The sequence below is a fragment of the Ranitomeya imitator genome, chromosome 3, assembly GCF_032444005.1.
Source record: "Ranitomeya imitator isolate aRanImi1 chromosome 3, aRanImi1.pri, whole genome shotgun sequence".
NCBI lineage: Eukaryota > Metazoa > Chordata > Amphibia > Anura > Dendrobatidae > Ranitomeya > Ranitomeya imitator.
In genome coordinates, this window is record NC_091284.1 from 50,446,729 (window position 1) to 50,460,648 (window position 13,920).

At 42.5% G+C, this 13,920-nt stretch overlaps 1 protein-coding gene across 2 annotated transcripts in view; it reads left to right on the plus strand.

Moving 5' to 3' along the window:
- Window positions 1-7,868: 7,868 nt before the first annotated feature.
- CYYR1 (cysteine and tyrosine rich 1) overlaps window positions 7,869-13,920 on the plus strand; it is a 183,732-nt gene continuing 177,680 nt past the window's right edge. For both annotated transcript variants that reach the window (XM_069760865.1, XM_069760866.1), the window contains exon 1: window positions 7,869-8,198. In XM_069760865.1, the coding sequence (XP_069616966.1) occupies window positions 8,129-8,198 (70 nt within the window). In that variant the 5' untranslated portion in view covers window positions 7,869-8,128. The remainder of the gene's footprint in view (window positions 8,199-13,920) is intronic.

Sequence of the window (13,920 nt, forward strand, 5' to 3'; positions counted from 1 at the left end):
CTGTAACATTATACTTTTCAAGAAAGGCATCCAGTCCCCTCAAATTTAAGTAAGGAATCACTCATTACAACATCATACAGCAGAGAGTTCCATAGTCTCACTGCTCTTACAGTAAAGAATCCACGTCTGTCATTATGCCTAAACCTTCTTTTCTCCAGACATAAAAGATGACCCCTTGTCCCTGTCTCAGGTCTATGAGTAAAAAGATCATCAGAAAGGTCTTTGTACTGTCCCCTCATATATTTATACATTGTAATAATATCACCCCTTAGCCTTCATTTTTCCAAACTAAATACCCCAAGTGTAACAACCTATCTTGGTATTGCAGACCCCCCAGTCCTCTAATAACCTTGGTCGCTCTTCTCTGCACCCGCTCCAGTTCAGCTATGTCTTTCTTATACACCGGAGACCAGAACTGTGCACAGTATTCTAAGTGTGGTCGAACTAGTGACTTGTATAGAGGTAAAATGATGTTCTCCTCATGAGCATCTATGCCTCTTTTAATGCATCCCATTATTTTATTTGCCTTTGTAGCAGCTGCCTGACACTGGCCACTAAATGTGAGTTTATCATCCACCCATACTCCCAGGTCTTTTTCATTGATGGTTTTGCCCAGGGTTTTAAAATTAAGCACATAGTTATACATCTTATTACTTCTACCCAAGTGCATGACCTTACATTTATCCCCATTAAAGCTCATTTGCCATTTATCAGCCCAAGCTTCTAGTTTACGTAAATCATCCTGTAATATAGAATTGTCCTCCTCTGTATTGATTACCCTGCAGAGTTTAATGTCATCTGTAAATTCTGAAATTCCACTCTGTATGCCCCCTACAAGATCATTAATAAATATGTTAAAAAGAAGAGGGCCCAATACTGACCCCTGTGGTACCCCACTGCTAACCACGACCCAGTCCGAGTGTGCTCCATTAATAACCACCCTTTGTTTCCTATCCCTGAGCCAGCTCTTAACCCACTTACACATATTTTCCCTGAGTAGAGGTTAAGCTCACTGGCCTATAATTTCCGAGTTCAGTTTTTGTCCCCTTTTTGAATATTGGCACCACATTTGCTATACGCCAGTCCTGTGGTACAGACCCTGTTATTATAGACTCTTTAAAGATTAAAAATAATGGTCTATCAATGACTGTACTTAATTCCTGCAGTACTCGAGGGTGTATCCCATCCGGGCCCGGAGATTTGTCAATTTTAGTGATTTTTAGATGCCGCCGCACTTCCTGCTAGGTTAAGCAGGTGACACTTAATGAGGAATTTTTGCTATCACTGATCATATTGTCTGCCATGGGATTTTCTCGTGTAAATACTGATGAAAAAAAGTCATTTAGCATATTGGCTTTTTCCTCATCCTCATCCACCATTTCACCCAGACTATTTTTAAAGGGGCCAACACTATCATTTTTTAGTTTCTAACTATTTAGTAACATAGTAACATAGTAACATAGTTAGTAAGGCCGAAAAAAGACATTTGTCCATCCAGTTCAGCCTATATTCCATCATAATAAATCCCCAGATCTACGTCCTTCTACAGAACCTAATTGTATGATACAATATTGTTCTGCTCCAGGAAGACATCCAGGCCTCTCTTGAACCCCTCGACTGAGTTCGCCATCACCACCTCCTCAGGCAAGCAATTCCAGATTCTCACTGCCCTAACAGTAAAGAATCCTCTTCTATGTTGGTGGAAAAACCTTCTCTCCTCCAGACGCAAAGAATGCCCCCTTGTGCCCGTCACCTTCCTTGGTATAAACAGATCCTCAGCGAGATATTTGTATTGTCCCCTTATATACTTATACATGGTTATTAGATCGCCCCTCAGTCGTCTTTTTTCTAGACTAAATAATCCTAATTTCGCTAATCTATCTGGGTATTGTAGTTCTCCCATCCCCTTTATTAATTTTGCTGCCCTCCTTTGTACTCTCTCTAGTTCCATTATATCCTTCCTGAGCACCGGTGCCCAAAACTGGACACAGTACTCCATGTGCGGTCTAACTAGGGATTTGTACAGAGGCAGTATAATGCTCTCATCATGTGTATCCAGACCTCTTTTAATGCACCCCATGATCCTGTTTGCCTTGGCAGCTGCTGCCTGGCACTGGCTGCTCCAGGTAAGTTTATCATTAACTAGGATCCCCAAGTCCTTCTCCCTGTCAGATTTACCCAGTGGTTTCCCATTCAGTGTGTAATGGTGATATTGATTCCTTCTTCCCATGTGTATAACCTTACATTTATCATTGTTAAACCTCATCTGCCACCTTTCAGCCCAAGTTTCCAACTTATCCAGATCCATCTGTAGCAGAATACTATCTTCTCTTGTATTAACTGCTTTACATAGTTTTGTATCATCTGCAAATATCGATATTTTACTGTGTAAACCTTCTACCAGATCATTAATGAATATGTTGAAGAGAACAGGTCCCAATACTGACCCCTGCGGTACCCCACTGGTCACAGCGACCCAGTTAGAGACTATACCATTTATAACCACCCTCTGCTTTCTATCACTAAGCCAGTTACTAACCCATTTACACACATTTTCCCCCAGACCAAGCATTCTCATTTTGTGTACCAACCTCTTGTGCGGCACGGTATCAAACGCTTTGGAAAAATCGAGATATACCACGTCCAATGACTCACCGTGGTCCAGCCTATAGCTTACCTCTTCATAAAAACTGATTAGATTGGTTTGACAGGAGCGATTTCTCATAAACCCATGCTGATATGGAGTTAAACAGTTATTCTCATTGAGATAATCCAGAATAACATCCCTCAGAAACCCTTCAAATATTTTACCAACAATAGAGGTTAGACTTACTGGCCTATAATTTCCAGGTTCACTTTTAGAGCCCTTTTTGAATATTGGCACCACATTTGCTATGCGCCAGTCCTGCGGAACAGATCCTGTCGCTATAGAGTCCCTAAAAATAAGAAATAATGGTTTATCTATTACATTACTTAGTTCTCTTAGTACTCGTGGGTGTATGCCATCCGGACCCGGAGATTTATCTATTTTAATCTTATTTAGCCAGTTTCGCACCTTTTCTTGGGTAAGATTGGTGACCCTTAATATAGGGTTTTCATTGTTTCTTGGGATTTCACCTAGCATTTCATTTTCCACCGTGAATACCGTGGAGAAGAAGGTGTTTAATATGTTAGCTTTTTCCTCGTCATCTACAACCATTCTTTCCTCACTATTTTTTAAAGGGCCTACATTTTCAGTTTTTATTCTTTTACTATTGATATAGTTGAAGAACAGTTTGAGATTAGTTTTACTCTCCTTAGCAATGTGCTTCTCTGTTTCCTTTTTGGCAGCTTTAATTAGTTTTATAGATAAAGTATTTTTCTCCCTATAGTTTTTTAGAGCTTCAATGGTGCCATCCTGCTTTAGTAGTGCAAATGCTTTCTTTTTACTGTTAATTGCCTGTCTTACTTCTTTGTTTAGCCACATTGGGTTTTTCCTATTTCTAGTCCTTTTATTTCCACAAGGTATAAACCGCTTACACTGCCTATTTAGGATGTTCTTAAACATTTCCCATTTATTATCTGTATTCTTATTTCTGCGGATATTGTCCCAGTCTACCAGATTAAGGGCATCTCTAAGCTGGTCAAACTTTGCCTTCCTAAAGTTCAGTGTTTTTGTGACTCCCTGACAAGTCCCCCTAGTGAAAGACAGGTGAAACTGTACAATATTGTGGTCGCTATTTCCTAGATGCCCAACCACCTGCAGATTTGTTATTCTGTCAGGTCTATTAGATAGTATTAGGTCTAAAAGTGCTGCTCCTCTGGTTGGATTCTGCACCAATTGTGAAAGATAATTTTTCTTGGTTATTAGCAGAAACCTGTTGCCTTTATGGGTTTCACAGGTTTCTGTTTCCCAGTTAATATCCGGGTAGTTAAAGTCCCCCATAACCAGGACCTCATTATGGGTTGCAGCTTCATCTATCTGCTTTAGAAGTAGACTTTCCATGGTTTCTGTTATATTTGGGGGTTTGTAACAGACCCCAATGAGAATTTTGTTACCATTTTTCCCTCCATGAATTTCGACCCATATGGACTCGACATCCTCATTTCCTTCGCTAATATCCTCCCTTAAAGTGGACTTTAGACAAGACTTTACATAGAGACAAACCCCTCCTCCTCTCCGATTTTTACGATCCTTTCTAAACAGACTGTAACCCTGTAAGTTAACTGCCCAGTCATAGCTTTCATCTAACCATGTCTTGGTTATTCCCACTATGTCAAAGTTACCTGTAGATATTTCTGCTTCTAGTTCTTCCATCTTGTTTGTCAGGCTTCTGGCGTTTGCGAGCATGCAGTTTAGAGGATTTTGTTTTGTTCCAATCTCCTCGCTGTGGATTGTTTTAGAAATGTTCTTACCTCCCTTCTGAGTATGTTTTCCTGGGTCTTCTTTGTTCAAGTCTAATGTTTTTCTTCCCGTCCCCTCTTCTTCTAGTTTAACGCCCTCCTGATGAGTGTAGCGAGTCTTCTGGCGAATGTGTGTTTCCCAGGTTTGTTGAGGTGTAGTCCATCTCTGGCGAGGAGTCCATCGTACCAGTAATTCACACCGTGGTCCAGGAATCCGAATCCTTGTTGTCTGCACCATCGTCTTAGCCAGTTGTTTGCATCAAGGATCCTGTTCCATCTCCTGGTGCCATGCCCGTCTACTGGAAGGATAGAAGAAAAAACTACCTGTGCATCCAGTTCCTTTACTTTCTTCCCCAACTCTTCAAAGTCCTTGCAGATTGTTGGTAGGTCCTTCCTTGCCGTGTCATTGGTGCCAACATGTATCAGAAGAAATGGGTGGACGTCCTTGGAGCTGAAGAGCTTTGGTATCCTATCGGTCACATCCTTGATCATCGCACCTGGAAGGCAGCATACTTCTCTTGCAGTTATGTCCAGTCTGCAGATGGCTGCTTCTGTGCCTCTCAGTAGTGAGTCTCCCACCACCACCACTCTTCGTTGCTTCTTGGCTGTACTTTTTGCTGTCACTTGTTCCTGTGTGCCCTTTTTTTTGCTTGCTGGTATTGCTTCATCCTTAGGTGTGCCATCTTCATCCTCTACAAAGATTTGATATCGGTTCTTCAGTTGTGTGGTTGGTGATTTCTCCATGGTCTTCTTGCTTCTTTTGGTCACATGCTTCCACTCATCTGCTTTTGGAGGTTCTCTGAAACTTTTTTCACCTTCTGTGTAGTTAAAGAATATTTTTGGGATTATTTTTACTCTCTCTGGCAATGAGTCTCTCTGTCTCAATCTTTGCTGCCTTGATTTGCTTTTTACAGAATTTATTTAATTTTCTGTAATTATTTAATGCCTCATCGCTACCTACTTCCTTTAATTCTCTAAATGCTTTCTTTTTGTCACTTATTGCGCCCCTTACAGCTCTATTTAGCCATATTGGTTTCCTCCTATTTCTAGTATGTTTATTCCCATACGGTATATACTGTGCACAGGTCTTATCCAGGATGCTAATAAACGTCTCCCATTTTCTTTGTGTATTTTTATGTCTCAGGATATCGTCCCAGTTAATTGCACCAAGATCATCTCTCATCCGTTGGAAATTTGCCCTCCTGAAGTTTAGTGTCCTTGTAACCCCTCTACTACACATCTTATTAAAGGATACATGAAAACTTATTATTTTGTCATCACTATTCCCCAAGTGACCCCCAACCCTTATATTTGCTATGCGGTCTGGCCTGTTGGTTAATATTAGGTTTAGCAGTGCCCCCCTTCTTGTTGGGTCCTGAACCAGTTGTGAAAGGTAATTGTCTCTCATAGTTGTCAAAAACCGATTACCTTTGCTGGAACTGCAGATTTCTGTTCCCCAATCTATTTCAGGGTAGTTGAAGTCCCCAATAATAATGACTTCTCCTTGAGTTGCATCTTCATCTATTTGCTTTATGAGGATATTCTCCATTGCTTCCATTATTTTTGGAGACTTATAACAAACCCCTATCAGTAATTTATTATTTTTTCCCCCTCCCCTGATCTTCACCCCCAGGGACTCTACATTTTCATTAGATTCACCTATAATATCACGCAGGATGGGTTTTAAGGACGATTTTACATATAGACACACCCCTCCGGCTCGCCTCTCCATTCGGTCATTTCTGAACAGACTATAACCCTACAAGTTAACAGCCCAGTCATGGCTTTCATCCAGCCAAGTTTCAGATATCCCCATATCCCCACCATGTCATAATTATGCTCCAACACCATTAATTCTAATTAGTCCATTTTGTTGGCAAGGCTTCTGGCATTAGTATACATACATATGTATCTCTCTGCACCTCTATTCTTTCTTAAATTATTAATTGATCTAACCCCACCCCCCATGCCACCGCCACCCCCAACTTCCTTGTTTGTGCCCAGGTCTCTATCCCGTCCTATAAAATGAATACTCTCCCCCCAATTCTTAGTTTAAACACTCCTCCATCCTTCTAGCCATTTTCTCCCCCAGCACAGCTGCACCTTCTCCATTGAGGTGCAGCCCGTCCCTAGCATAGAGCCTGTAGCCAAGTGAGAAGTTGGCCCAGTTCTGCAGGAACTTAAACCCCTCCTAACTACACCAACATGTTTGGTATCTCTGCGTGTGTAACTATTCAAAACAAAAAAAAACATCATAACATTTATCCAATATGGTGAAAAACAAAGCGAAAAAAAATTGAAGTAACAGAATTTGCTTTTTAGTCATTTTGCTTTCCAAAAAAGGGAATAAAAAGAGAACAAAAAGGTGTAATAGACCCCAAAATGGTAACGATGAAAGCTACAGCTCGCACCACAAAACAAAATAATATTGTGGGAAAAAGAAAAATGTGTATCAAGGAGGAAAAATCCAATGTGAAGGGATCATCCAATCATCCACATGAAGCTGGCGAAGCTGGTCAAGTCTACTACATGTTTGCTATTATTTTATTATATTTATTTAGGCCTCACTTAGATGTCTGATGTTCTTGGATGCCTATTTTTCACGGGTAACACTCGCACCTGTGATAGTCAATGGGGCCCTGGTTTTTCGTGGAGTGGTCTACGGAAGATTGCAGAGACATGTCTTATTTTGATCCGGGGGTCGTATCAAAATTAGCAATGCAGGTCAATGAGTCTGTAAAAAAATCCGACCGAACTCGGATGCCACGGACTGTCAGAAAGGAGAAAGAGGAGAAACTTTTTTTTTTCTCTGTGCACGAGAAAAATTAATGACACTCCTACCAACCTCTGATCAAAGTCTGATCAACATAATTGTATGGGAAAAAAAACAAACGCATGAATGGGGCCTTAGGTCGGGGTCACACTTGCGAGTGTGATGCAAGATACTCGCACAAGTTTCTCGCATCAATACCCGGCCGGCACTGCCGCCGGCACTCGGGATCAGAGCATTCGGCTGCATGTATTTCTATGAAGCCGCACGCACCGGTCCCGAGTGCGAGCAGCAGTGTCAGGTATTGATGCGAGTTTCTCGCATCACATTTGCAAGTGTGACCCCCGGCCTTATACTTTATCAAAGGATGAATAAGAAAAAATGTATATATATATGATAATAACTTCAGTACGTATTCCCACATACGGACATTGCTAAGACATTTAAAGCTTTTTTCCAAGAATTAAAAATGCAAATATTTCAACAACAACAACAAAAAACTTTTGTTAACCATTTCAAAAACTTCATAAATTAGAAAAAAATGTCTTGATCAATTGATTAAAGAAGATGAAAATTGACATCTATTCCATTGAACGTACCAGATAAGGAAATGTTGTTAACTTTTTAGAAAGAGGAGATGGAGACGCCTGGAGGATATCACTCACAGGGCTGTATCTTTCAAGGGAAAAAAAAAAAACACTTGCCACCCACCATGCAGAAATGTGAAATCTGAGAATGGAGTCACCAGGAAAAGCTATTGGAATACAAGAGGAAGGAGCAGGGAATTCTCACACACACAAAGAAAATCTGTGGGGGGGACACAACGGCTTCACAGCTCTGTATGAGGAGGCTGCTGGTGACAAGGACACATTCACATCCAGATTCCGATAGAGCTTATTGTGCATTATATGACGTTAACTCTAGCCGGTAGATTTGCGCTCATCCCCAGAGAAACTCGCTGCCTCCAAAGTTTGGATGGACATAACCAAGGCATCCGGCCCCACGAGTGTGCGGACAGCGCTGCTGCTCTCAGCCATCAGCACAGGTAAGTCCTCCGCACTCTTCCTTCCTTTGTTACTTCACTAATTAACTTTCTTGGTGTTAATACACATGTAACAGAGATAAATTTGTCATCTAACAAGGCTTCGTAATAAATGCGGCAGCCACTACTTACAATGTAATATATCTTTATTTTTTGTTCGTTGTGATTTTTTTATGCAAATGAAAAAAAAAGTAGCTCTTTGACCGCCAACCCGGCTCTACTATATCTTTGCAATTTCGCAATACATTTTGAGAATTTTGAGGAAACATCTGCTGACAATATGAAAAAGCCTGGTCATAAGACACTGTAGTCTGAAGCGGATGAGGGCAGAGATGCGATACACATGGAGATAGGATGAGTTGGTCGTTTGGCACAACTTTGCCATTTTAGATCGAATTAGTAGGATCAATGGCGCTAAATGACATATTCAGATCTGAAACATCTGTAAGTGCAGACAGTAGTAAGAGACGCATTCAGTCCTGGGTAGTGTAGGGATAAGGGATGGAAGGGTGTGAATACTTTTTCAAAGGATGGATTAAAAAAAAATTCACTTCAATACCGATTTCCATATGCGGTGATGGCTAAAAAAATTCAAAAACATTTTCCCAAAAGTATAAAAATGCAAGTTCTAAACTTTTTTGTCAATCGTTTCAAAAACTTTATGTAACAAATAAATTAGATTAAAAATAATCTAAAAAAAAAGCAGAACTTAATAAAAAATTGATTTGAATTTAATTGTATGTAACAGATGAGTTGAAAAAAAAATCCAAAAAACTTTTCGTCAAATCATTTGAAAAACGTAAAGAGTTTGTGATGTTTATGTTGAAAGCATTAATGCTGCAGGATTTGTATTAAGTTTAGATGGTACGGGGTTAGGCTATAGGATAGGTGATAAATGTATGATCGGTGGTCAAACAGCTAAGACCCCCACAGATCCAGAGAAAAGGGGTCCTAAAGTCTGTGGGAAAGGAGTGGTATTGCACTTGTGTGACCACTGCTCTACAGACTGTGAATAAAACAGTGGTCACGCATGCGCACTACCACTCCATTCACACTAGACCCCCATTGTTGGAATCACTGAGGGTCTCAGCGGCCAGAATGCGTTTTTCAATGCTTTATGAGGGATAATCCCTTTAAAAAAATATGGCCAAATTAAAATATTTGCACAGAAATCTATTATAACACTTTTTTGTTTTATTTCCTACTTGTTTCTCTTTGCTAAGTTTTTGTTTCTGTATTATCAGATTTTTTGGATTATTGGATGTCAGTATGATCAGACCTTCTAAGCCATCTAAATGGGCATGTAGTTCATAAGGTGCTGAATGAAATGATACTTTGATATCTGCGATCTGATATCTTATTTCAGAGAAATCCTTGATTTTCTTAATATGTAAATTATATGTTAAGATCTCTGGGTCGGACATAGATCTCCCTGAGAGCTTATTTTAACTGAAAAGAGCAATTACCAGTGTGAGACATGTAATAACTGACAATCTGCTCTCCTAATCTCCATGTCTCACACCGGTAAGCTCCCCTTTAATTTTAAACAAGCTCTGGAGGCAGATTCTCAGGGAGATCTATGTCCGACCCATAGGTCTTAGCAGCTCATTTACATATTAAGAAAAATGTGTATTTCTCTGGAAGAAGACATCAGATCCCAGATATCAAGGTGTCATTTTATTCAGTTTCCTCTGACCTGCATGCCCATATAAACAGCTTAGGAGGGTTAGTCCTACTGAAAGATTCCCTTTAAGAATGTCGTTGTGATTACAAAAGGATGAGACATTTAACCCCTTAGCGACCGCCGATACGCCTTTTAACGGCGGCCGCTAAGGGTACTTAAACCACAGCGCCGTTAATTAACGGCGCTGTGGAAAAAGTCCATAGCGCCCCCCAGAGGCCGATTTTCTCCGGGGTCTCGGCTGCCGAGGGTAGCCGAGACCCCAGAGAACATGATTCGGGGGGTTTTTAACCCACCCCGCATTTGCGATCGCCGGTAATTAACCGTTTACCGGCGATCGCAAAAAAAAAAAAAAAAAGCGATCTCTTTTTAATTTCTCTGTCCTCCGATGTGATCGCACATCGGAGGACAGAGAAAAGGGGTCCCAGGTGGCCCCCCAATACTCACCTAGCTCCCCCGATGCTCCTCGTGTCTCCCAGTGGGCGCCGCCATCTTCAAAATGGCGGGCGCATGCGCAGTGCACCCGCCGGCCGGCACCGGGAGAATCTTTGGGGTCTCGGCTGCCGGGGGTAGCCGAGACCCCAAAGAGCACGATCGGGGTCGGTATTACCGACCCCTGTTTTGCGATCGCCGGTAATTAACTGTTTACCGGCGACCGCAAAAAAAAAAGTAAAGTGTAATTCTCTGTCCTCTGATGTGATCGCACATCAGAGGACAGAGAAATAGGGGGATTCGGGGACCCTAGCATACTCACCTAGGTCCCTGGATCCTCTTGCTGCTCCTCCTGGCCGCTGGCAGCAGAACATGGCGGACGCATGCCCAGTGCGCCCACCATCTGTCTCCATCTGCCGGCCGGCAGGAGAACAGCAGTTGGGGCTAAAATTAGGGGTAGGGTTAGGGTTAGGGGTAGGGTTAGGGTTAGGGGTAGGGGTAGGGTTAGGTTAGGGTTAGGTTAGGGGTAGGGTTAGGGGTAGGGTTAGGGGTAGGGTTAGGGTTAGGTTAGGGTTAGGGGTAGGGTTAGGGGTAGGGTTAGGTTAGGGGTAGGGGTAGGGTTAGGGGTAGGGTTAGGGTTAGGGGTAGGGTTAGGGGTAAGGTTAGGGTTAGGGTTAGGGGTAGGGTTAGGGTTAGGTTAGGGGTAGGGTTAGGGGTAGGGTTAGGGGTAGGGTTAGGGTTAGAGGTAGGTTAGGGGTAGGGTTAGGGGTAGGGTTAGGTTAGGGGTAGGGGTAGGGTTAGGTTAGGGGTAGGGCTAGGGTTGGGGCTAAATTTAGGGTTAGGGTTGGGGCTAAATTTAGGGTTAGGGTTGGGGCTAAACTTAGGGTTAGGCTTCTTTCACACTTACGTCGGTACGGGGCCGTCGCAATGCGTCGGCCCGACATACCGACGCACGTTGTGAAAATTGTGCACAACGTGGGCAGCAGCTGTAGTTTTTCAACACATCCGCTGCCCAATCTATGTCCTGGGGAGGAGGGGGCGGAGTTACGGCCACGCATGCGCGGTCAGAAATGGCGGATGCGACGTACAAAAAAACGTTTCATTGAACGTTTTTTTGTGCCGACGCTCCGCCAAAACACAACTGATCCAGTGCACGACGGACGCGACGTGTGGCCATCCGTCACGATCCATCGGCAATACAAGTCTATGGGCAAAAAACGCATCCTGCGGGCACATTTGCAGGATCCGTTTCTTGTCCAAAACGACGGATTGCGACGGAATGCCAAACGACGCAAGTGTGAAAGTAGCCCTAGGGCTAGGGTTAGGGTTGGGGCTAAAGTTAGGGCTAGGGTTGGGGCTAAAGTTAGGGTTAGAGCTGGGATTAGGGTTAGGGTTTGGATTAGGGTTCGTATTAGGGTTAGGGTTGGCATTAGGGTTACGCTTGGGATTAGGGTTAGGTTTGGGATTAGGGTTAAGGTTAGGGTTGTGATTAGGGGTGTATTGGGATTAGGGTTAGGTTTGAGGTTAGGGTTGAGATTAGGATTAGGGGTGTGTTGGATTTAGGGTTTTGATTAGGGTTATGGTTAGGGTTGACATTAGGGTTGTTTTGGGGTAAGGGTTGTGATTATGGTTAGGGTTAGTGATTAGGATTATGGATGAGGTTGGGATTAGGGTTAGGGGTGTGTTGGGGTTAGGGTTGGAGCTAGAATTGGGGGGTTTCCACTGTTTAGGTACATCAGGGGGTCTCCAAACACGACAGCCAATTTTGCGCTCAAAAAGTCAAATGGTGCTCCCTCCCTTCTGAGCTCTGCCGTGCGCCCAAACAGTGGGTTACCCCCACATATGGGGCATCAGCGTACTCGGGATAAATTGGACAACAACTTCTGGGGTCCAATTTCTCTTGTTACCCTTGTGAAAATAAAAACTTGGGGGCTACAAAATCTTTTTTGTGAAAAAAAAAAATATTTTTTATTTTCACGACTCTGCATTCTAAACTTCTGTGAAGCACTTGGGCATTCAAAGTTCTCACCACACATCTAGATAAGTTCCTTGGGGGGTCTAGTTTCCAAAATGGGGTCACTTGTGGGGGGTTACTACAGTTTAGGTACATCAGGGGCTCTGCAATCGCAACATAATGCCCACAGACCATTCTATCAAAGTCTGCATTCCAAAAAGGCGCTCCTTCCCTTCCGAGCTCTGCCGTGCGCCCAAACAGTGGTTTACCGCCACATATGGCGCATCAGCGTACTCGGGATAAATTGGACAACAACTATTGCAGTCCAATTTCTCCTGTTACCCTTGTGAAAATAAAAACTTGGGGGCTACAATATCTTTTTTGTGGAGAAAAAAATATTTTTTATTTTCACGACTCTGCATTCTAAACTTCTGTGAAGCACTTGGGCATTCAAAGTTCTCACCACACATCTAGATAAGTTCCTTGGGGGGTCTAGTTTCCAAAATGGGGTCACTTGTGGAGGGTTTCTACTGGTTAGGTACATCAGGGGCTCTGCAAACGCAACATAATACCCGCAGACCATTCTATCAAAGTCTGCATTCCAAAACGGCGCTCCTTCCTTCCGAGCTCTGCCGTGCGCCCAAACAGTGGTTTACCCCCACATATGGGGTACCAGCATACTCAGGACAAATTGGACAACAACTTTTGGGGTCCAGTTTCTCCTGTTACCCTTGTGAAAATAAAAATTTGGTGGCTAAAAAATCTTTTTTGTGGAAAAAAAAAATATTTTTTATTTTCACGGCTCTGCATTATAAACTTCTGTGAAGCACTTGGGCATTCAAGGTTCTCACCACACATCTAGATAAGTTCCATGGGGGGTCTAGTTTCTAAAATGGGGTCACTTGTGGGGGATTTCTACTGTTTAGGCACATCAGGGGCTCTCCAAACGCGACATGGCGTCCGATCTCAATTCCAGCCAATTCTACATTGAAAAAGTAAAACGGCACTCTTTCTCTTCCAAGCTCTGCGGTGCACCCAAACAGTGGTTTACCCCCACATATTGGGTATCGACGTACTCAGGAGAAATTGCACAACAACTTTTGTGGTCTAATTTCTCCTGTTACCCTTGTGAAAATAAAAATTTGTGGGCAAAAAGATAATTTTTGTAGAAAAAATGCAATTTTTTTTTTCACGGCTCTACGTTATAAACTTCTGTGAAGCACTTGGGGGTTCAAAGTGCTCACCACACATCTAGATAAGTTCCTTAAGGGGTCTAGTTTCCAAAATGGTGTCACTTGTGGGGAGTTTCCACTGTTTAGGTACATCAGGGGCTCTCTAAATGTGACATGGTGTCCGATCTCAATTCCAGCCAATTCTGCATTGAAAAAGTCAAACGGCGCTCCTTCACTTCTAAGTTCTGCGGTGCGCCCTAACAGTGGTTTACCCCCACATATGGGGTATTGGCGTATTCAGGAGAAATTGCATAACAAAATTTATGGTTACATTTCTGTTTTTACACTTGTGAAAATAAAAAAAATGGTTCTGAATTAAGATGTTTGCAAAAAAAAGTTAAATGTTCATTTTTTCCTTCCACATTGTTTCAGTTCCTGTGAAGCACGTAAAGGGTTAATAAACTTCTTGAATGTGGTTTTGAGAAC